General features: G+C 34.3%; 1 protein-coding gene across 1 annotated transcript; it reads left to right on the plus strand.

Moving 5' to 3' along the window:
* Positions 1-12,366: 12,366 nt before the first annotated feature.
* Positions 12,367-22,638, plus strand: LOC133193685 (alpha-1,3-mannosyl-glycoprotein 4-beta-N-acetylglucosaminyltransferase C-like). The gene is made up of 4 exons (XM_061329640.1): positions 12,367-12,783; positions 18,335-18,438; positions 21,009-21,087; positions 21,428-22,638. The coding sequence occupies exons 1-4, from the start codon at positions 12,687-12,689 to the stop codon at positions 22,579-22,581; spliced, it is 1,434 nt and encodes a 477-aa protein (XP_061185624.1). The 5' UTR covers positions 12,367-12,686; the 3' UTR covers positions 22,582-22,638.
* The last annotated feature ends 523 nt before the right edge of the window (positions 22,639-23,161 follow it).

The raw sequence follows: 23,161 nt of genomic DNA on the forward strand, positions 1-23,161 counted from the left end.
CATCAGCCTGTATATAAATAGAAACATAAAACGTTAATAGGATCAGGATAGCATTTCCCAGGTCAACCATCAGCATTGTATCATCAGCCTGTATATAAATAAAAACATAAAACGTTAATAAGATCAGGATAGCATGTCCCAGGTCAACCATCACCATTGTATCATCAGGCTTTATATAAATAGAAACATAAAACAAAATGTTGATCAGTAGAGATCATGGTAGCAAGTCCCAAGGATAGCATAGCAGGATAGCACAGCTCAACCATCCCCACTTTATCATCAACCTGTTACATATACAGACACATAAAATGTTACTGTACGACCACAGACACTTGATATTTTAAACCTTTCCCTTCATTGATAGAAATATCCCCAAACTTGAATTTTAACATTATTATAGTATGGGGATATTTTTATCAATGAAGAGGAAGGTTTAAAATGGGAAGTGCTTGTGTGTACAACATAAAACATGAATTATCAGCATCCCAGGTGTAGTTCAAATGTCATCATAATATACTCAGCCTGTATGTGTAGAAACATAAAAAACATAACTGTACAAAATAAAACATGAATTAGTAAAGATAAGTATACAGAATCCTTGGTATAAGCTCAGCTATAGTCACAATGTTACCCTGCAAAGAGACCAATCAATCATTTATTGTATGGCATTAATCAGTAAACATGGTAGTCTAATATGTCCCAGGAAAAGCTAAACTGTCATCAGGATATATCCTGTGTAGCTCTAGACAAAAAACATTGCTGTAGTAAACATCAGTCAGTACAGATAAGTACAGTAAAGCCTGGTTACTATAAACCAACTTTTATTCGTGTGCATGAAATAACTGCGAGTTTCGCGACCTACTTTAACTTGCGAATATTAATCGCCATGAACCACTTATTTTGCTTTGTATTTTTAGAGAATGTTTCCTCAGTCGTGAAAATTAATTGTTGCGGATTAATTTCAAACTAATGAATGGCCAATAAAAGAAGATGCGTATAATAGTTGGTTTACAGTATAAGCAAGTTACTGGGACCTCTAATTTTCCTTCCTTTTATCTGAGATTCTTTATATCCGTAACAGAAAAACAGTGCAAAGTCCTCTCTGTGATTCCTAGATATTTCCTTATAAATGAGATTTCCTTATAAGCCAGTTCTTTATATCCAAGTTTTACTGTATATAGCACGTCCTAGTTATAGCTCAACTGTGTCTATATCATGAATGATTCATTTACAGATTTCCTTATAAGCCAGTTCTTTATAACCCAGTTTAACTGTATATATAGCTAGTTATAGGTCAACTGTGTCTATCATGATTCATTTACAGTATGTACTAATAATTAAGCATTCTAATACAAATACATCAAAACATCAAATGTTTTTTGATAAGCAGCTTAATACATACAAATATTGAATATATACAGGAATAATAAGCAATATTTAATAAGCAACACTGGAAAGGGGGGGTATTTAGTATAGGGGGGGGGGACTTCGTCCCCCCCAGCAATTTTCAGAGAACTTTAATTTTATATTATATTTCTAAACATGTGAAAGTAACAACAAGAGGCCCATGGGCCACAACGCTCACCTGAATAACTTTGGCCCTGCTGTTCTTCACCAGACAATCTTTTTGTAATACTTGTGGCCCCGCCCTACCCACGGGGGTCATGATTTTAACAATTTAAAATCTACACTACCCAAGGATGTTTCCAAATAAGTTTCAGCTTTACTGGCCAAGAGATTCTTGAGGAGAAAATTTTTAAAGATTTTTCCTATATATTTCAATGTAAAACTTGGATTACCTATTGTGGCCCCGCCCTACCCCCAGGGGTCAAGATTTGAATAGTTTAGAATCTACGCTGCCCCAGGATGCTTCTACAAAAGTCTTAGCTTTTCTGACCAAGTGGTTCTTGAGATGAAGATTTTTTTTCTTAGTATTTCAATGTAAAACTTGGTTTTACTATTGTGGCCCCACCCTTCCCCCGGGGGTCATGATTTTAACAATTTAGAATCTACACTACCCAAGGATGCTTCCACATAAGTTTCAGCTTTTCTGTCCCAATGGTTCTTGAGAAGAAGATTTTTAAAGATTTTTTCTATATATTTCTATGTAAAACTTGGATTCCCTATTATGGCCCCGCCCTTCCCCCGGGGGTCATGATTTTTTCAATTTAGAATTTACACTACCCCAGCATGCTTCCACATAAGTTTCAGCTTTTCTGGCCAAGTGGTTCTTGAAAAGAAGATTTTTAAAGATTTTTTCTTAGTATTTCAATGTAAAACTTGGTTTTACTATTGTGGCCCCACCCTTCCCCCGGGGGTCATGATTTTAACGATTTAGAATCTACACTACCCAAGGATGCTTCCACGTAAGTTTCAGCTTTTCTGGCCCAATGGTTCTTGAGAGGAAGATTTTTAAAGATTTTTTCTATATATTTCAATGTAAAACTTGGATTCCCTATTGTGGCCCCGCCCTTCCCCCGGGGGTCATGCATATGATTTTAACAATTTAGAATCTACACTACCCCAGGATGCTTCCACATAAGTTTCAGTTTTTCTGGCCCAGTGGTTCTTGAGAAGAAGATTTTTTAATGACCCCACCCTATTTTTGTCTTTTCTTGATTATCTCCCCTTGTAAGGGGGTTTGGCCCTTTATTTTAACAATTTTAACTCCCCTTCACTGAAGGATGCTTTGTACCAAATTTGGTTAAAATTGACCCAATGGTTCTTGAGAAGAAGTTGAAAATGTGAAAAGTTTACGGATGGACGGACAGCTAGACAGACAGACGGACAGACGACGGACAACGGGTGATCAGAAAAGCTCACTTGAGCTTTCAGCTCAGGTGAGCTAAAAACATGAAAAATAAGAGTTCATACATCCCCACCCCCAGGAAAAACAGACCCCTCTAAAAATGCTAAGGAGAGTTGTGCACTGATGAAAATTGAGTTGGAGGGGGTGTTTTTTTTTTCTTATTAAAAAATTTTCCGAGTCAGCCATAAAATCTTGGATTCACTCCTGCTGGAAAGACAGGGTTTGATCTGTCACAATAGATATATTTCTGATAATATAATTTTGCTGACATACAGAAATTTTCTTAAAATTCTGCTGATTCATCATACAACAAACATTCCTTCTGCTGATAGCCTCTAAACTGCCTGCAAATCATGTAGATGTACATGATTGTTGCATGTTTTAAGTGCTTAGAATGTCAGACTCTATACAATTATGAAACCAATACAACATTACATATGTAAACAACAATAGAAACATTTCATTCACATTCAAAAAATTTTCATCTAACATACATATGATAAATAAATACATGTATATATAAAGAGGTTACTCAATGTCTTGTAGTTGGATATGGAATTTATTTCATGTGTGAGACAGGATTTTTTGGTATTTTCACAAATGCAAATATCAAAAATCCTGTCTATCACAAGTGAAAAAAAAAAATCCAGATCTCACTAAAACACATTGGATTTTCTGTTTGTTACATCTTCTCTGATGTTCCTTTTCGTAATGTGGTGTAAGCCAAAACATTTCATTTGAGACGTTGTAAGTGTTTAAGACTACAGCGTAGCTTTTGTGAGACTGAAAATTGTAATCATAGATCTATATTAACAACAATTTGGAGAAACTTTAGCAGTTTTATTTTGTGACAGGAATATAGTTTAATATCTACCCTCACAGTATTATAGCAGCGAGTATTTTCTTTATAGCACCTTTCATCACTTTTGATATTTTTATTTTTCATTGTGTCACTGAGATAAATCACTTTCAAAAATATCACTTCTATTCAATAAATTACAATTCAATTTCATTTATTGATTTAACAAACATGTAGGCATACACTGTACAACCATTTTACATAATATAAAAAGCAGAGTGTAGTCAAATAATTACAGGTTGTCAAACTTACATGTACTTATAAAACAATTAAGTACAATTAAGAAAAATTAAGTACAAAAATTACAATATATATCACAATTGAAAATGTAATAAATATGTTTATTCTCATAATAAAGCTTAGAATTCAGACCTTAGAAAAATTACCCATTGGTAAGAGGGGCAACATTACTGGGGTTTTGTTTTAGACTGGCATTGAAAGCTGCTGGAGTAGGAGTTTGACATGGAAGTTACAAGGGATTGAAGGGGGGATACAGATAGTACCCAGGCCCTTGACCTGTAAGAAAGTGAAGGACAGAGCTCCAGGCCCAATGTATACTATATGTCTTATACAGCATGCTTTATCACCACACAAAAGAGCGTTCTTATACCAGCTTAATAATCATTATTTACATTCACTTCACTTCTATAAACAAATTTTTGGAGGATGATAGATTTTCATGGTTTATTATGATTATAAAACATGATAAATCTACAGCATGTAGTGATTCAAAAGATTAAAAATGTGGTAAAAACAACATGCGAAAAATTTTAATTACATTTCTTTGAATTTGAAATGAGTATGATAATTATTTATTTTTGTCGGTGTTTGTAACGTTATGCATAATAGAAAAAAATAGATATTATTCTCTTTATCAAGATAAATCAAACGTAAGCTTTTAAAATTTTAGGTAAAAATTGATTTAATTACGGGTTAAACCAACAAAAACAGCTTACCATGATTAATCGGTCACCATTCAAATTCCAATTCCATTTTTCCTGTTTCTTATAAATTGTTTTTTTTTAAAAGATCTTTGTGATGTAATGAGGTCATGAACCCATGCGCCAATGATGTGAGAAAATTTTCCACTAATCCTCTTAACTAGGCTTCAGTGACAACTAATCAGTCTGTGTATGACAGTCACACCCGATCGAAAGTTTAAACAGAACAAAAAAAGCATCTCATTAGGCTATAAAACACTTTGCAGTTAATAAACACCGGTCATTCACAACGTGCAAAGGGTCACTTCCATTTGTTATTGTCTTGGTGGATGGGGCGTTTGATCATCACTCTGTTTACTTTCATATTGTCAAACTCTTGTTTGACCTTAGCTGGTGTCTTCATGTGGCGGATCTAAAATAACTGAAAATTCCGATCGAAACATCTCGGGCCTATAGAACAAGCGGAGCGGAAAAAACCGAAGGAAGTATCATCCATGACGTCACAGCCTACTCGGATCTATGTACTAAGGTCTTGTCTGTCTGGCCTGGATATTCGCGATATACAGACAAGTTGATCAGTAATGTATTACAAGTATTAGCTTTCCTAAAAAGCTTGTCTGACTTGAGCAAATTTATTTTTACCCGAAGAATTAAGAAAAGCTAAACCCAGTGTTAACAACATGACTCTGAGTAATGAAATGAGTTCTTTTGCTTAGAAACAAGAAAAGTTCAATTCAGTGGCATCAACTTAAACTAAAACTTGGACATGAATTTATTCTATATACACTATATTACTTGTCATTTCTTTTTTCATGGACTTCAGAACCGAAAAGGGGGGGGGGGGGTATGTTGGGGACCGTGCCCCCAATAATTTTGCCGATTTATACATAGCTATTAATTTTATGCTTGTGTCCCCTAAATTATGTAAATATTAACTTCCGATAACATTTTTTATGCTCTATAAGGAATTTTTCCTCGACAGTGTCCACCCTAAACTGAAAATTTCTGAAATTTCTTCCAACGGGCCTGTTCAGGGATACAAAAATATATCTAGTGCTTTTGAATGAAAAAGCTACAATTTAACACATAAAACACATTTAAGCAAAAGAATATTCAACATCTATCCTTCACTGTGATATTTTTTAACCATGAATAAATCAAACGTCTGCAAGTTATTTTATAAAAGTTCTAAAGGTAGAGAGACTTAGTATGCATTGAAAATAAACATCCATTAGTTAATCTGATAAAGATATCAATGGACAAGTGTTGACCTGACCAGCTTCATTCCTTCTGTTTTGCAGGACATGAATGATGCATTCGAGAATGGCCAAATGTTATATAACCTGTAATGTATGATGTGATAATAAAGACACCAGCTCTAATGCTCTGGTTTGTTTGGGTGTTAAGCATGTTTCTTTTACTCTCATGCTTTTCAGTTGATAGTTAAGATTAGTATGAAGTTTCCGTGATCAAGCTATCACAAAAATTCTATTGAACGACTTGACCAACAAGCCTTGGCTAAATCTAGTACTGTCTGACGCCATGACGTCAGACAAAAAGAGCCCTCTACTGAACGCTCTCATTGGCTGATAAAAACTGACACAAAACTTTAATAAATGTATCGGGGAAACGAAAACAGAGAGACGACCATTGCGGGGGGGGGGGGGGGGGGGGTTCCGAGTCAAATTATTTATTTTCATGCCAAGGACACATTATTGATATTCAAGATGATCATTTCTTTTTAAATTGAAAAAAGTTTGACAAGCAAAAAGAAGAAGAAAGGAAAGGGAAAAACGTTAAAACTCAAAAACTCTATTTCATGGGGGTGGGGGGGTGGGTGGGGGGCACTTGTAAAGGACACTGTCAGGTTATTTATTTTCTTTTGCCAGTCGTCGAGGACAGATTTTTTTCCCAACATTTTCGAGGACAGATTATTATTTTCAACATTTTCGAGGACAGATTATCTCCAAAATCTGACACCTTCCTCCATCCTCCCAGAATCAAATGGTCGTCCCCTTATGGTGGATATATCGGTACCCTGAGTTCTCCTTGCGTACAAAAACTGCATTGGAAAAACTGTGAAAGATATTCTGAAACAAATCACAAAAGTATTGACACTTTCCTAAATTTTTCCTCCTTTTTTTTCTTCTCTTTCTTCTTCTTGTTGTTGTTTTTTGTTGTTGTTGTTGTTGTTTGTTTTTTGGGCTTTAAAGTGTGCTTATCTACTGTGGAATCACTTTATTTCGTGAAGCCCTCCCCCCCCCCCCAATTCTTTATGTACAAATGATACAGCAGAGATTGGGATAAATTATCCTAGGATATTCCCGTCTAATCTTCACCTATGGTGTCAGGGGCCCCGATATATCTTATTACAGAGATATAGCATATATACCTGTACGTAAACATACATGTAGATATAATATTACTGAATAACAGCAAATGATTTATCTAAAAAAATATGCAAATATTTGTAATTGTTAATAATCGATTTAAATAAGCCTTGGGGAACAACCTTCATATCACAAAGTTCATAATACCCCCACATGACAGCACTACTGAAGGACAGACCCATTCAGATAGTGGACTATTTTTATTCATCATTTTTACAAAACTGTAGAAATATCGTAAAACTATTTATAAGTATAAAGTTAACATCCAATCTTTTATAAATCTCATATTGATTCATTAAGTTTGTCATTACATAATATAGAGTATCATTAATGTTTTCATCATTGTTTTCGTATCTTATCTTCATTTTTATTTTATATATGTAATAAAAACGTAGTGTAAGATTATAAATAATTGAGCGAAATAGTAGTTTTATTTTCTTCATAGAAAAAACCTAATACAATATTTTTCTATTTTATATCTAATTTCAAACATTTTTCTAGATAAGCTAAAATCATATGCATATTTTTACACTCAAAAATTTAATTTTTTGTATCTTCGACTGTCTGACAAAAAGGACATTGATTTTATACATCCTTCACTTATTTCATTTGTGAACAGATTTGTTATTATAAGTAAATTTTATAGGAGCTTATAATTAAATTTTGCTAATTGTTTATCTTTGACTTTAGTCATTTTTGATTGATAAATATCTGTTTTGTTTTTCTCAAAATTGAAATTAAAGATTGTCGACCAACATTTCTCAGAGGAGGGCTTTATAAAAGAATTTTGATGAAAATTTCATATAGTGGTTTGCTACTTATCAAGTTTAGTGGTATCTAACAAAATCTTCTCATGAGTCTTAATGTTTATAAAGGCACCTTTTGAAGTATCGTGGCATTTTTGTATACGTTTGATGTTGTTTTAGTGTTGTATTCACAAATCAAGTTAGATTTGTTTACAAGAATATTATAAAAATAATTGATGTCATGGAAATTTCCGTTTTCGACATATCTACAATATCTCGAGAACTCTTTGCTTGACAGACATCAAACTTGGCACACTGGTAAACCCCCTGATGAGTAAATGACCCCTATTGATATTTGTGGTCACAAAGTCAAAGCTCAAGCGTAAAATTTTTATAAAGTAGGGAGATTTTGTCCATTCTTTATCTTGAGAACCACATGCTTGACAGATATCAAACTTGGTACATGCTTTCCTTAAGAAGTCAATAACCCCTAGTGATTTTGAGGTCACAGTGTCAAAAGTCAAAGGTCAAACTGGAGATAGGAAGATGCTGCTTGGCCACTCATAATCTTGAGAACCCTTTGGAAGAAAGACATCTTTAGCTCGGAACACTGGTTCCCATAGAGCAGTAGATGACCATGCACGTGTGTATTTTGAAGTCATTAGATTAAAGGTCAAGGATCAAACTGGACATAGGAATATATATTGACCGCTGAATATCTTAAAGAAAACTTTGCTTGAGAGACATGAAACCTGGTACATTGATTCCCATTGAAGAAATTTAAAGACGACCAATGTAGATTTTGTGATCACAGGCCAAGGGTCAAACTGGACATAGGAGTATAGTACTGGCCGTTCGACTATTTGAAAACCATTTGTTTTACAAACACCAAACTTGATACATTGCTTCTCCTTAAGGAGAATATGACCCTTATTGTGTATGAGGCCACGATGTCAAAGGTCAGGGATCAAACAACATTAGACATACATGTAAGAAGATGTTGTCAGCTGAGTATCTTGAGAACCATTTGCTTTACAGACATCAATGTTGTTATACTGGTACCCTCTGAGAAGTAAATTACTCCTTATGTCATTGAGGGCTGACAGAGATCATTCTTAATGAGTGCATGTACTGCCTCTGACTAGTAGGTGACCAACTGTTTTCACTATCTATATTACAGACATTCTAAATCTAAAAATTAAATTGTTCCCTTTTTATTGCCACACAGGGGGTATATAATTTTTATGTTTCTCATTTCTCAAACATTTCTGGTTGATAAGAGAGCTTGTCAGATTTGCGAAGGTAAGTTCATTTAAATGTCTAAAACTGTCCTAATTTTAGTTATTACATTCCTAATTTAGCCCTACATTTGCCCTAAAATTTCTTAATTTTGTCCCTAAAATTCGCCGTATTTTTTTGGACAGTCTGAAAGTAGAGCATAAAGAGTCATATAGATAATAAAATTATTAAAAATTAAATCATCAATAATTAATTTATACAATATTTTGTGTTTTAAGGAAAGGTAACTCAGGAGTAATAAACGATCAACATTAAATTACTGATGTATGAGTTATCGCGTTTATTAATGGCATATGGTCTGTTTCAGTTCTAGTATTGTTGTGTACACATAAGGGTTCTGTATTGTGTAACAAAGGGTTGATAAAAACAAGGAGATTGCATGTATCGGGGGGGGGGGGGGGTCCTCCCCCACTTTTTTTCCCACACATAACACTTTTCTATTGAAAATGTTCATTGAAAGGCTGGTTGCCCCCCCCCCCCCCCCCACACACACACACTTTTTGTTGTAGCACAATTAAATGGCACAGAAACTTGCTTCGTATACAGTGCACCACCTACTTTTTTTTTTTTTACCTCAAGCTACATATGTAGGTATCTAACTGAATTTCATACACCCCCACTTCAAACACGTATTTTATTAACTTATTAATCATTAAACCTTCTTTAACAAAACATCGTTCGCTTTGAGATACTTTTTTCTTTTCTAATTAAACGTTCCAGACGTCATTCGTGGAGCTCTTTATTGTAAATCACTCACTTATTCTTCGAAAATTGTTTCAACACATTTTAAGATTTACATGAAATACATAAACTTCCGGTTGTACTTATAGGATAAAACCAGAGACTTTAGAATGTATTTCAGTTAACAGTGTATTGCTACATGTATAGACGCAAAAGTAGTGAAAATTGCGACAGCCTTTTTGGTTTGAAAGTACTTGTATATTATTAACGAAGGAAAGGGCACCGACAGAATTGGTGTACATATATTTATCATGTTTTATGATTAAAATTTAGCGTTCATTACAAGTAAACAGAGTTTTTCCCCCGATTTACAGGTGCAGGAGAAAACATTTCTTTAATATAAAATACAGATGAATTATCATTTTGCGAATAGTTACGATCGCCTTTTCAATTTACAATAAACATTGCGACATTTAAGTCCGGACATGATAAAGTCCGGACTTTCAACTACCCTTTCCACTAGCTGCAGGTCTGTAGCTCGCTGTTCTGAAAAGAATTTGGATGGACGACAGGAGAGCTACAGTGCCACCCATTGAAAAAAAATGTATATTTATTGCGCACAAAAAGTGCGCTGTTTTTCGATTTAATTCTCGGTATATTTAAGATGCCATCTCAAAATATTACTATCCGTGTGTTCCTAGCATATTCTTTTACTATTCCCACAGCAAAACATTCCCCCAAACCGTTGTTAATAGCCCTCCTGGGCCTGAAATTGAGACCATCGAAAATTTCGCCTATTTATACTGCCATTTTGGGTGGTAAGATATTTCGGTCCAAGGCGCTTCATGCAGTCTTGTTGTGGAAGTAGTTAAAGAATATGTTAGGAACACACGGTTAGTAATTTTTTTTTAAATAAACGTAGAAATAAATCAAGTAACAGTGCACTTTTTGTGTGCAATAAATATACACATTTTCTGTGGGTGGCACTGTAGCTCTCTGGTCGTCCATCCCAATTTTTTTCAGACCAACGAGCTACAGATCTGCAGCTACCTCTCTAAAGACATTATCTAAATATTTTCAAGGACTTTGATCGGATTTTTTTTAATCATGATCACATCATGTCAACCTTATCTTGCTCAATGTAGTAGTTTTCTTACAAAGTTCCCCCAACTCTAAAAAACGTAGGAGAATAGTGGGGGGTTTCATCCCACCTTATATCCCATCAAAATCCCCTGGGAGAAATAAGACTGTGGGATAATTTATCGCATATGGGGAAAAATCCCTTAGCTGTTGCAAAATGGGATTATTTCTAAAATAGAACAATAAATCCCACTAAATGAAGCTAGAAGCGAGGATTAAATATCCAACTTCTTTGCACAACATAGAAGAAACTATGCTGTAACCACCCATTTTAAAAGACATCATTTGTTCAATAACATTGAACTAATACAATGTAGCACAATTTTAAATTTCTATTGTATATTGATACTTAAAAGATATCTGAGAATGATTGAACTTTCATTGGTCAAGTTCATAGATTTTAAAATTTCATCTTTGTCATCTTTACCCTTTTCATTTGACATGTATTAGGGAATATTTCAATGGTAAACTATCATTTAGATTTCAGTTTGCTCCCAAAACTAATTCCACAATATGAGTGAAACAAGAAATGTTCGAGAAACATATATGCCCCCAGTATTAAGATAGGGAGCAATATTAAATAGGAAACAACTTTAAATTCAGTATGTCCATGATGATAGTGAAAACAATAGCCATTAACTATTAGGGGCAAACCTATAATACTAAGTTTGATCTCCATCAGACCACCTCAGTATCATTAAGAGTTCAGTTAATATTGGGAGTAATTTCCTTCAAGGAGGGCACCAGTGTACCGAATCTTAGGAATGTAAAGCAAGTATAATTATAATGAAAATATCTCGTCTTCCTATACATACAGTATCTGTGTTGTTTTGATGCTTGACTATGTGACAGCAAAATCAATAGGGGCCATCTACTCCTTAGGGAGAACCAGTGTATCAATTTTGATGCCTGTTGAGCAAAGGGTTAAGATATTGAGTGGTTAGTATATTCCTATGTCCATATTAATCTTGGCCGTTGTTCTTGTGACCGCAGCTAGATTCAATCTAATCGTTAAGAGGAACCGATGTACCAAGTTTGATGTTCGTCAAACTAAGGTCTAGGGTTCTCAACAAATTTTCATGCCTTGACTTTTGACCTTTTGACTCATGTGTAGTGGTTTTAATTTTGGCAGTTTACTTCGAGGGAAAATTTTATGATAAGGATTTTTTTTCGAAATTCACGCAGTCTAATTGATTAAATCCCTACTGCACAGTTTATCTTCGATTTTATGACGAAATATTTTTTTTACTCACTTTATTTTTAGAGTTACGCAAATAACAGGTATAAAACTTGAATGATGAATAGTGTAAAAATATCAATGAAATGAATTATTCATAGAAAAAAATCCTCAGTGGAAAGGTAGAATAAGGTGAAACCTGAGCATGAATATAAACCATACAGCTTCGAGCTCTGCATCTGATCATTAATTAAAATGTGATTAAGCAAGTCTGCAACTTAGTCCCTCAAAGTGGTCGAGAGATGCACGGAGAGTGACTGCATGCATGAGCATTAAGTTATTCAAGGATTCACGACTGTGCTGTTATTTGAGTGACTATATCTCCATTCATGGTATTAAAACAATTTATCCAAAAGATTTCATGGTCGTGCTTTTATTTGAGTAACGGACAAACGTATGTACACATGTAAATCTGTATAACTTCTCTCATCATCTGTAAACACAGCCATGACAATAGCAGAGAGAGACTTGAAGAAAAGCTATTGTCCTCCGGACAGCTGTTGGTACGTGGAAACATCTTCGTGAAGAAAGCGGAGGTGTTATTCAGCACAGATGAGGCGTAAAAAGGATAAGGTGCGCGGGCCATGAAGTCTTACAGAATACCACTAACAAGCGTTATTTGTGTACTTTCCGTTTTTACTTTCATTACCCAAATATTGGTTCTTCTTCACAGCAATTCCTGTAAGTATTATTTTAAATGCTTCCAATTTTAAACTTAATTTTCTTTGATTTTAAAGTAACAGAAAAAAAAATAAACAGTGATAAAGAGCTTAAACACACGAGTACCAATATTGACTTTGTATTGCAAATACTTTAATGTGATCTGGCCAGCAGGATCATGAAACTAACAATGAAAGACTAAGACTTTAGTCAAATTTACAATCGGTTGTAAAATGTTGATTTATTATTGAACTAATCTCTAAATATGCATATAACAACACTTTTGTGAAGCAATATTGAAAAATATTTTAACTTTTGTTTGCTCAATGACTCCTATAACATTTTAATACAAGATAAGATTTTGACTTAAGCTTGAGATGTTCATGATCCTGGGACGTTTGAAATCAGACTTTTATTATAATAGCATTTGGAATGTCTTTATTTTGTATAAAACATTTAAACTTCCCTTTTTAAAACTAAAATTTTTTTGTTTGTTTTTTTCAAATTTATTTATTTATTTTTTTTGTAGTTGCTTTTTAAATTTACATATATTTATTTTTATGTATAATTACGCACTGGAAATTAAACTTTTTTTTACGAATTACCTTGTAGTAATACTCCGTGAAGAAAATGTATTCATATGTACCTGTACTAAGAGAAATCAATGCTGTACACATACATACACGAGTAATGGTTTTATGTAAATGTTTGGGAAAACAAATCAAAAGAAAATATTTTCATTTAATTATCAACACTTAGTAATTCTTGGTAATATCAATTAAGCTGTGCATAACTGAATGTACTTATAATGGAATGTGTACATCACCCAAAACTAGGTCGGGGGCATATTGTTATTGTTCAATTTTGTCCTCAGATGACTTGGATTTGCACCGCGAGGATCAGTTCGGGATGTCATACATGTATGATATTACTTGTATTGGCAAAATTTCTTGATTCTTTTTGTTTGTGCTAGAATGTTGGTGATACGGTAATGTTTTGGGTAAAAGATGTCCTTGACAATTTGTAAGAATATAGTTTATTAGATTCTGTGGATGAAGAACCTATCGAAAGCCGAACCATTTCTGTGAAATATTACGCATTCTCCATTCACGTTCCAACCCCCACCCCCAACCCCCTCCTGGAAATATGTTTTGTATAGTGTACCAAATATCAAATACAGAGATAACGAACAGTAATCAAGGTCAAAAGTCCATAGTAAAATAAATATCAGGAGCAGAGCAATCAAGGATCTCTAAAAACACCAGAGGTGGGATCAGGTGATATGGAGGAGTAAGCATCCCCTTCCGACCGGTCACACCCCCCGTATCTCCTTGTCTTGATCTGGAAAATGGGAAAATCCTTAGAAGGCCTAACAATTAGTATGAAAAACGTCAGTCAGCATCCGATTTAATTCATGATAGATTGTGTTATGATCGTCTTTAAACGAGAATGTTAATATTCTTGTTTCATCAACTTTTTCCGTCAAAAGCTTGTCTCATTTTAGAAATTGTTTGTACGTGGAACATGCTCTTGCATATCGAATCAACTGGAAGACATAAACCCAATATGCAGGTGATAACGGTATATTGCTACTTAAGTAAGGGAAGTTGACGATAGAAAAGTTGAAGTAATGTCATGAGTTTTTGAACCAATGTGTTATCATCCCTCTTAATATTACAGATATGTTTTTACTGCATTCAAAAATAAATCACAGTATTTTATGCCATCAGCAAATACGAATTTTTGTATTAAAATGGATTACTTAAGAAATATGAATACTACAGCATGGTGTGGCAATAAAGGAACAGTCATGCATAAATTTTAATAAAACCCGCTGGTGTAAGATCTGTTTTCAGCATATTTCTGCTACAACTTGTTAGTTCTGGCCATCTTTAAAAGTACGTTTGATTGAACCATATTGAAATCCTTTCCTTAACCTACCAGATGTGACATATGATGTCCGATATTAACTGTCCGACATTACATGTAACATACACTAACTGTATATGATGTATGGAAATACTGAGTGGCTAAAATTGTATAACCAGCAACATTTTTAACATATACCGTTTTGTCAAAGACAAATCCATAAAGTTGTGATATTTTTATTCGTTTACAAATCTTGTGAAAAAAATTAATTTGAAAGTAATTAAGGTGGTATGGGATACCAGATGAAGTTTCTCCTACATAGTAAAATATATTAATAGTTACAGACTTGCAAATTTTTGTCTATTTTGAATAAAATGCCAACATGTGAAAACGTGCATTAAGATAGCCTCAGATAGTTCTTTTAATTTGACCCGATAATAAGCGCCCAATCAAATCAAAACAATACTTCTAACGGAAGTACGTCATAACATGAAGGTATCTCATACTACCTTAACATTTGCCTCCTAAATAAGGAAGAAAACCAGCATACCTTTCTGTGAAGTGAGCTAGGAACTTGATCAAAACAAATGTCTTTTTATATACCCCTCACAAACAAAGTTTTTTTTTTTTTGGGGGGGGGGTGTGTGATGTTTATATAGTAATTACCTTGTCCGTCTGGCTGTCTGGCCATGCAATTGTGTCAGGGCTATAACTTTGCAACAGAAAATCTTTGAAGCTCATATGTGGTACAAAGATTGTTTATGACCTAAAGATATTTCATGATCTTGACGAAAGGTCATTCTGACAAGTTCAAGGTCACTGGCAAAAGAAGTATAAAATTCATGTCCAGTTTTCAACAAGATTGCTTATGACCTGAAGGTGTGTCATGACTTTGATGACATTTGATCAAGACGAAGGTCACTTTCAGAAAAAAATGTTTAAATTTCTGTCCTGACCATATATTGTAATGATAAACAGACGCTCATACTTGTCACAGACATGGCATGCGATCTGAAGTATGTATTGTCCCTGACCCAAGGACATTCCAACAATTTCAAGGTCACTTGCAGAAAAAAATATATAATTTGTTTCTGGTCTATAACTTTCAAGTGGACGCTGATTGGAAGATACTTCAAAGATTGCTAATGACTTAAAGGTAGTCGAGACCTGACCCAGGTCATGTTGCAAATTCAAGGTTATTACAGTAAAGTCAAGGTAACTAAAAGAAAAAAGTAAAACAGAACTTTTTTTGCCAGTGCATTACTTTTTAATAGATAATATTAGAAGTGGTAACTCTACAAGCAAAGACTATTTGTGAGCATAATTATGTCAAAATTTATCCAAGGTTATAGTGGCAAATTCAAGGTCACTTGCAGAAAAAGTGTGAAATTAATGTTTGTTCCAAAATGTTTTAAATAGAGAAACATTGAATTGGATCATTCACTCAAAGATTAACTATGACCAAAGGATGTGTCATTTTCTAACCCCTAGCAAGTTTAGGGTCAAATAAAAAAATGTACATACATGTACATATGAGCACAATAAAAATGTATATGAGCACAATAAAAACTGCATCAGGGTTATTATTTTGGGGCTCGCTCAGATACTCTAGGTTTTAATTAATTTATTTATTTTATTTCATTTTATTTATTTATTTATTTATTTATTTATTTATTTATTTATTTTTGCTTTTGATTGTTTGTTTGTTTGATTTTTATAATTCCTATTTTCATTGTTATTAAAGTCCAAACGTCATTTATAAAGTTACATGGATCTGATATTATTGTGCGACTTACAGTGGCCAAAATTTTTTACTCAATAATATAATATGAACGATTAAGTGGTTATAAATTCAAATGCATTAGTACTTTGAAATCTGTGACGTTTTTTAAAAAGCATGATTTTATGGTTACTTTGTTTTTGTGTGGGCCCATTGTTGTTGCTAACTTTTTCACTTTTTTAATTTCTTTAAAACCACCGGGCAAATTTTATAATCAAACTTTTCACGAAAATCCTTTATTGAAGGGGATTAAGAATTTATACATGTAATTTATTGAAAGGTTTCACAAGTAAGGCATCCTCTTATCAAGAACATCTCACTCTGGAATGATGAAACTAATGTCACTGAAAGTTTTTTGACATGGAGACAAATCTTTGTTGAAATCATGGTCCTCGTGGGTAAGGCTGGGCCACAATAAACAATCAAAGAATTACATGGGAAAATACAGTGTTATAGGTAAAAATCTTTTAATTTTCTTCTCAAGAGCAGCAAGGTGATGATAAATCATACATGTATAATATGCATCCCCAGGAAGTACAGATTCAAAGATCAAATCAAGTTCCGCGGGTAGGTCAAATTAGAGGACCAAAAGTCTTACTTTGGAATACATATGAAAAAAATCTTAATTTTTATGCCCCTTTAATCGAAGAATCGGGGGTATATATTTTTTGCCCTGTCCGTCCGTCTGTCTGTCTGTTTATCTGTTTGACCGCAAAAACTTTAACATTGCCCATAACTTGAGATTGGTTGGAGCTATGGCTTTATTTCAGATGTGTATTCCTTGTGACAATACCTTCCTTTTGGTACCAACATATCTGACCTCTTGAACTTGATCTTGGAGTTTGACCCACTTTTGCAAAAATTTACCCAACTTTAAGCTTGACGTCACCATAACTTTTGAACAGTTGGTGCTAGGGCTTTCATATCTCACATGTATATTTATCTTGACAAGACCTCTCCATGGGTGTAAATATTTTTGACCGTTTGACCTTGACCTTATAGTTAGACCCACTCTTAAAATCATTTATCTTGACCATAACTTTTGAACAGTTTGTACAAGGGCTTTCAAGTTTCACAGGTAAATTATTTTTGACAAGACCTTCCTTTGGATTCCAACAATTTTGACCTTTGGCCTCGTCTTTGGTGTTTGACCCACTTTTGAAAAATTTTAACCTTCGCCATAACTTTTGAACAGTATGTGCTAGGACTTTTATTTTTGCATGTGTATTTCTTATTACAAGGCCTTCATCTATGTAGCATTAATTTTGACCCTTTGACCTTGACCTTGCAGTTTGACCCTCTTTTAGAAAACATTATCTTTGACTATAACTTTTGAATGGTTGGTGCTTGGGCTTTCATATTTTTCCATTGACACAAGTCCTTCCTTTGGGTAACAACATTTTTGATCTCTTGACCTTGGAGTTTAACATGCATTTGAGAAACGTTAACCTTCGCCATGAGCTGCCATACGGGGGGGGGGGGGGGGGATCAGTGTTTCACAAACACATCTTGTTTTTCTTTTAAAGCCAACGTTACGCATGTGACCACTGTGGCCAATCTAGCTATTGTTGACTAAGGACAGTAGAATAAGGGGATATATTGCGTATTTTTTAGGGAAAAAATGTGTAAGCATAAAGCAAAAGAAAAGAAATTTAAAAGAAACACGGGTTCAGAGGGGTGGAAGAGGTCTTCATTATTCTTTTTTAAAAAAAATATTAAGAATCCTTCACCTTGTGTCCCACTCATCCCCCCTCCTCCCCCTCCCCGAGCACACACACAGTTAACATAAAGGCGTATTTTAAATACAAGAATGTTACTCCCGTTATATCTACTGGCTTTATGACTTATTTTGTTTGTGTGTCTGTGTGTAATTATATAAAATCAAAGGTTATTTTTATGTTATATACATAATTATATCTGTAGATGCTGTTTACAAATGTTCAAGAGAAAATAGGGAAAAGATAACAGACCCCGGATATCAACAAAAGTTTAACAACCTAGTGTCATACAGGGATTATCTTAATAAGGTAAAAGTTCACTGTGTCAATATATACATTTATGTGATGAGGTTTGTTTAATTGACCGACATTTATTACCTACATGCATGTATTAGATAACCTAAATTTTTGGACCAATTCAGCTGAAAGTCTATTCGAGATAAAATTTTCTGCTTTTGTTACAAAACACATTTTGATAAATAAATCGAGGATCTTCTTCATATTAAAAGATTCTACACACTTAATAAAGTCATTTAGAGTTTTATTCCTTATTGTGTGACTCCTTTTTTTGGAGGGGGGGGGGGCGGGGTCGGTCAAAAGCTCTATAGAGTTTATAATTTTATTTTTTCAAAATTCCAACTTTAAATAATAAAATTGTCTTATTCTGATTCTGGAGCAGCAGTGTTATTGTTAGAGTTTTTTGCCAAAAGTTGCAGAGAATTTTTCTTATCATCTGAGGATTCTTCATTTGAGTGTTTTAAATTATTATCAGGTTAAACTGGGGACTCTAAAAACACTTCTATTGTTAATGATATAGCGTCACTACGATACACCAGTTCACTAACTATTTACAATGTAATTAGTGACCGAATTTTTCTTCAATTAGATCAGTAAATAGGCTCATAGGAAGCAATTTTAGTTGGGGGTGGGAGGGCAAGTAAACAATATCAGTTTGGGAGGAGAGACACTACCGAACAAAGAATATATGACAAGCCAATATAAAGGTTATCAGACGTTATCATTGAGGAGGCACACCCTGCAGTAGTAATTGGAATCTTATGATGTTTATAAGGGTGTCAACTTGAAATACATGTATACTGTTCCTTGTGAAAGATTACAGGGTTTGAATTCTTATTCTAGTCTGGTTCACTCCCCTTTTTTCCTATGTACACCATGTTACAATGTCATTATGGTGCTGGGGGTCAGATTGTGCAGTATTTTGCCTAAGATGTTTGAGTCCCCTTTTCTGACCCCCATTTTGTTAACCGTGTTTTACTTCTTTCGTCATTTACTTTAATAAATGACATATTTCACTTCAACATGATGTTATTTGTTTTTGCCTGCTTTTAACAAAAAACAAGCTCAGTCGTTTGGCAGGAGAACTAAGAAACATAAATTAGGTTTATATTTACTATTGAATAGAATATCTTTGCAAAATTATTGTTTGGGGCATCCATTCCCCCCGTTCCAACTGGCCTGGTGAAAGGTTAGCCAGTGAGAAATTGATTGAGTAAATGAGTAAGTGTTTGATTAAATGATTGAGTCAATGAGTGGGTATGAATGGGTAACTGAGTGTATATGTGGGATACTGAGTCATTGAGTGAATGAGATGTTACTGAGTCAGTGAGTGAATGAGAGGGTTACTGAGTCAGTGAGTGATTTAGATGGTTACTGAGTCAGTGAGTAAATGATTAAGTCAATGAATGAATATAAATGGGTAACAGAGAGTGGTTACTGGGTGAGTGAATGAGAGGTTACTGAGACAATGGGTGAATGAGATGATTACTGAGTGAATGAGTGAGTGAGTTACTGAGTCGGTAAGTGAATGGGAGGTTTACTGAGTGAATGAATGAGATTACCGAGTCAGTGAGTGAATGAGAGGGTTACTGAGTCAGTTAGTGAATGAGAGGGTTACTGAGTCAGTGAGTGAGTGAGTTACCGAGTCAGTGAGTGAATGAGTTATTGAGTCAGTGAGTGAATGAGAGTTCTACTGAGTCAGTGAGTGAATGAATGTGTCAATGAGTGAGTATGAATGGTTTGCTGAGTCAGTGAGTGACTTGGTCAGTGATTGAAAGATTGAATTACTGAGTATGAGTGAATTATTGAGACAGTAAATGAGTAATTGGTGAATCATAAACAAAATAATCGGGTGAGTCAAAATGAGAAATATTGAGTTATTGAGTCGAGTGGGTAACTGAGCCAGCAAGTGAGTTATTAAGTAGTCGGGGGATTATGAATATGTTATTGAGTCAATGAGTATGAGTTTGTGTCTGAGTGAGGCACTATGTTAGTGAGTGAGTGTGAGTTGGTTACTGAGTGTTGAATATCAGTGAGTCAGTGAGGGAGTCTGTCTGATTCAGTCAGAGAATATGCATTTTACTGATCAGTTTAAGGTCAGTCAGAGAATGCTCTGTGCGTGTGAGTGAGTCAGTGAGAAAGGGTGTGTAAAAGAGTTAAAAATTAATGAGTATATAGGTGAGGGAAGAGTCATTGAGAGAGTTTGTGTTTTTTATCGTCAGTGAATTATATAGTGTGGGAGTGTTCGAATGAGAGAAAGTTTTATTGAATTACTGTGAATAAGGATTGAGCGAGTAATGTGTGAATTAGTTTGTGACTGAGTCAGTGATAGAGTAATATGTGTGAGTTATTAATCAATAAATATATGCGTTTGTTAGTGAAAGACGTGAGTTATAGTTTGATAAGTGTATAATGAATGAGTGATTACGTCATTGAGAAAGAGTTTGAGTGAGTTACTGGTTCAATGAGTGTATGAATAAGTGACTGATTTAGTGTGTCGATCCTTGATAAAGTGAGTTATTGACGTAATCTATTTCATATAACACATATTAACACAAAACATTACATTTCAAATGTTACAGCCATCTTCAGATTTGACAAAACTTCATTCTGCATGGCGAAAAGAAGCTACTATATTCCACCTAGTCCCAGAGCAGAAAAGTAAGATTAAATATTGATAATAAGCAAAAATAAAATCATAACTTATGCTAACTGTTACAATCAATATTCAACTTCGGTACATCAAACATGTATAGAAAATCTCGGATATGAAAAGAAGAGCCCATGTACCTACGTAAATCCCGATTTCTTGTTTAAACTCTATCATTCGATTGCTCGTACATATATATATAACAAAGCCTTGTAACAGTCCTATCATCGTCATAATGTCGATGTTCTGTATGTGTTAGTGTATCATTAATGTCCTTGTATTTATCTCTTTATTAACGGATGCCACTTTCATAAAAATAAGGTACTAAATTCTGATAATTCATTGTTTCAGGATATTTGACGATAGGCATTCCAACAGTTAGAAGGGTGGGCGACGAGTATATAATGAAAACCATCAAATCCATAGTGAACTTCACGAGGACAGGGGAACTCAGTGAAATCTACATTGTGATTTTCCTTGCAGATTTTAATGAAACTTGGACAACAGACATTAGCAGGAGGATTTACGAATCATATTCAGACCTCATCACCTCCGGGACTCTTGTTGTGATCCGCGCCTGGAAATCGTTTTATCCTCCATTAGATAATCTAAAACATACTTACAATGATAATGATAATAAGAGGAAATGGAGATCGAAACAAAATGTTGATTATGCTTTTATATTCCTATATAGTCAAAACCTGTCAACCTATTACATCCAAATGGAGGACGATATATTCACAGTTCCAGGATATCTTCAAGTAATCAAAGATTATGTTTCAGAATTCACAACTTCATGGACATGTTTAGAATTTTCAGAACTTGGGTTTATAGGCAAACTCTATCATTCTTACGACCTTGAAAAACTTGCAAAAATGGTGCTATTGTTTTATGAAGAACAACCCTGTGACTTCACTTTTCTATATTTTAACCTTCAGATGTTACAATTTACTCGATACATTCGTCGACCTACAATATTCCAGCACGTTGGAATTCGATCATCACTTCCCGGAAAAATTCAGCCTTTAAAAGACAGATACTTTGACAATTTAGACAAATCATATAAGGGAGACAACCCTCCCGCAAAAATATATACAAACATGGATATAGAACCATCCTTCAGTCCAGAGATGGCGTACAGCAGAGAACCAGGTTACTTCTGGAGTAAAGGCAATGGGAAAACAAATGACTGGTTAATAGTCGTGTTTGATGAACCCCAGAGAGTAGACAGTATAATTATAGACACCGGTTCACGTGAACACCCAGAAGACAAAATCGAACACGGTAAATTACAGGCCAGCCTAAGTTTAGTGAGTGTGTCCTCGTCTCAACCTAAGTGTACAAATGATATATTTTTAGGATACTTTGAGGATGGGGATATTAAAGTGGGGAATTTGACGTCAACTCTCGGACCTTTTAAGATTCATTGTGTGAGTATCATTTTAACAGAATCACAGAGCTGGTGGATAATCATCAAAGAAATCGCCATTTTTGTTGCAGCCTGACAGATGCTTGATAACCATTAAATTTGTCTAAGAAATAAATACTCACTACATGTACAATGTAACTTTAATTATTTATTTAGCATTTTTAGTTGCATGGTTCTCCTTTGTGATGCAAGTTGGCTATTGTGCGACGGAAAAATTATCCGTTTTAAAGGATATTTTCAGAGTTTCGAATCTTTCAGAACTTCCGTTGGCAGATGTCTGGTCTGAATAGTGCCTAATTTTCTTTTCTTCCCAATTCAGTGGCAAGGGAGGGCGTGAAGGGCATATGTTCCCTTCTGGTACAAGATTATAAGTGTATAAAGTCTTACTTTTGTTTTCAAGTACATGACATTGTATGAATCAGTGATAGTTATGTATCCAATTTTAAGATCTTGAAACGATAATTGGAAAATGGATATTAGTTTTACAAACTGCCATGTTGGAGTTAGATATCATAATACTGGTAGTCATAATGTATTCAAATACTTGTACAGTATTCACCACTGGAAAGGTTCAAATAAAAAATGAAATAGATTAAAATCTGATAATATGACTGTGCAATCCTAGTAATTTATCTTGTGGTAGGAAATTTAAAACA

Source organism: Saccostrea echinata, unplaced genomic scaffold (assembly GCF_033153115.1).
Source record: "Saccostrea echinata isolate AGI-Se365-2 ecotype Australia unplaced genomic scaffold, CSIRO_AGI_Sech_v1 ptg000028l, whole genome shotgun sequence".
Lineage (NCBI taxonomy): Eukaryota > Metazoa > Mollusca > Bivalvia > Ostreida > Ostreidae > Saccostrea > Saccostrea echinata.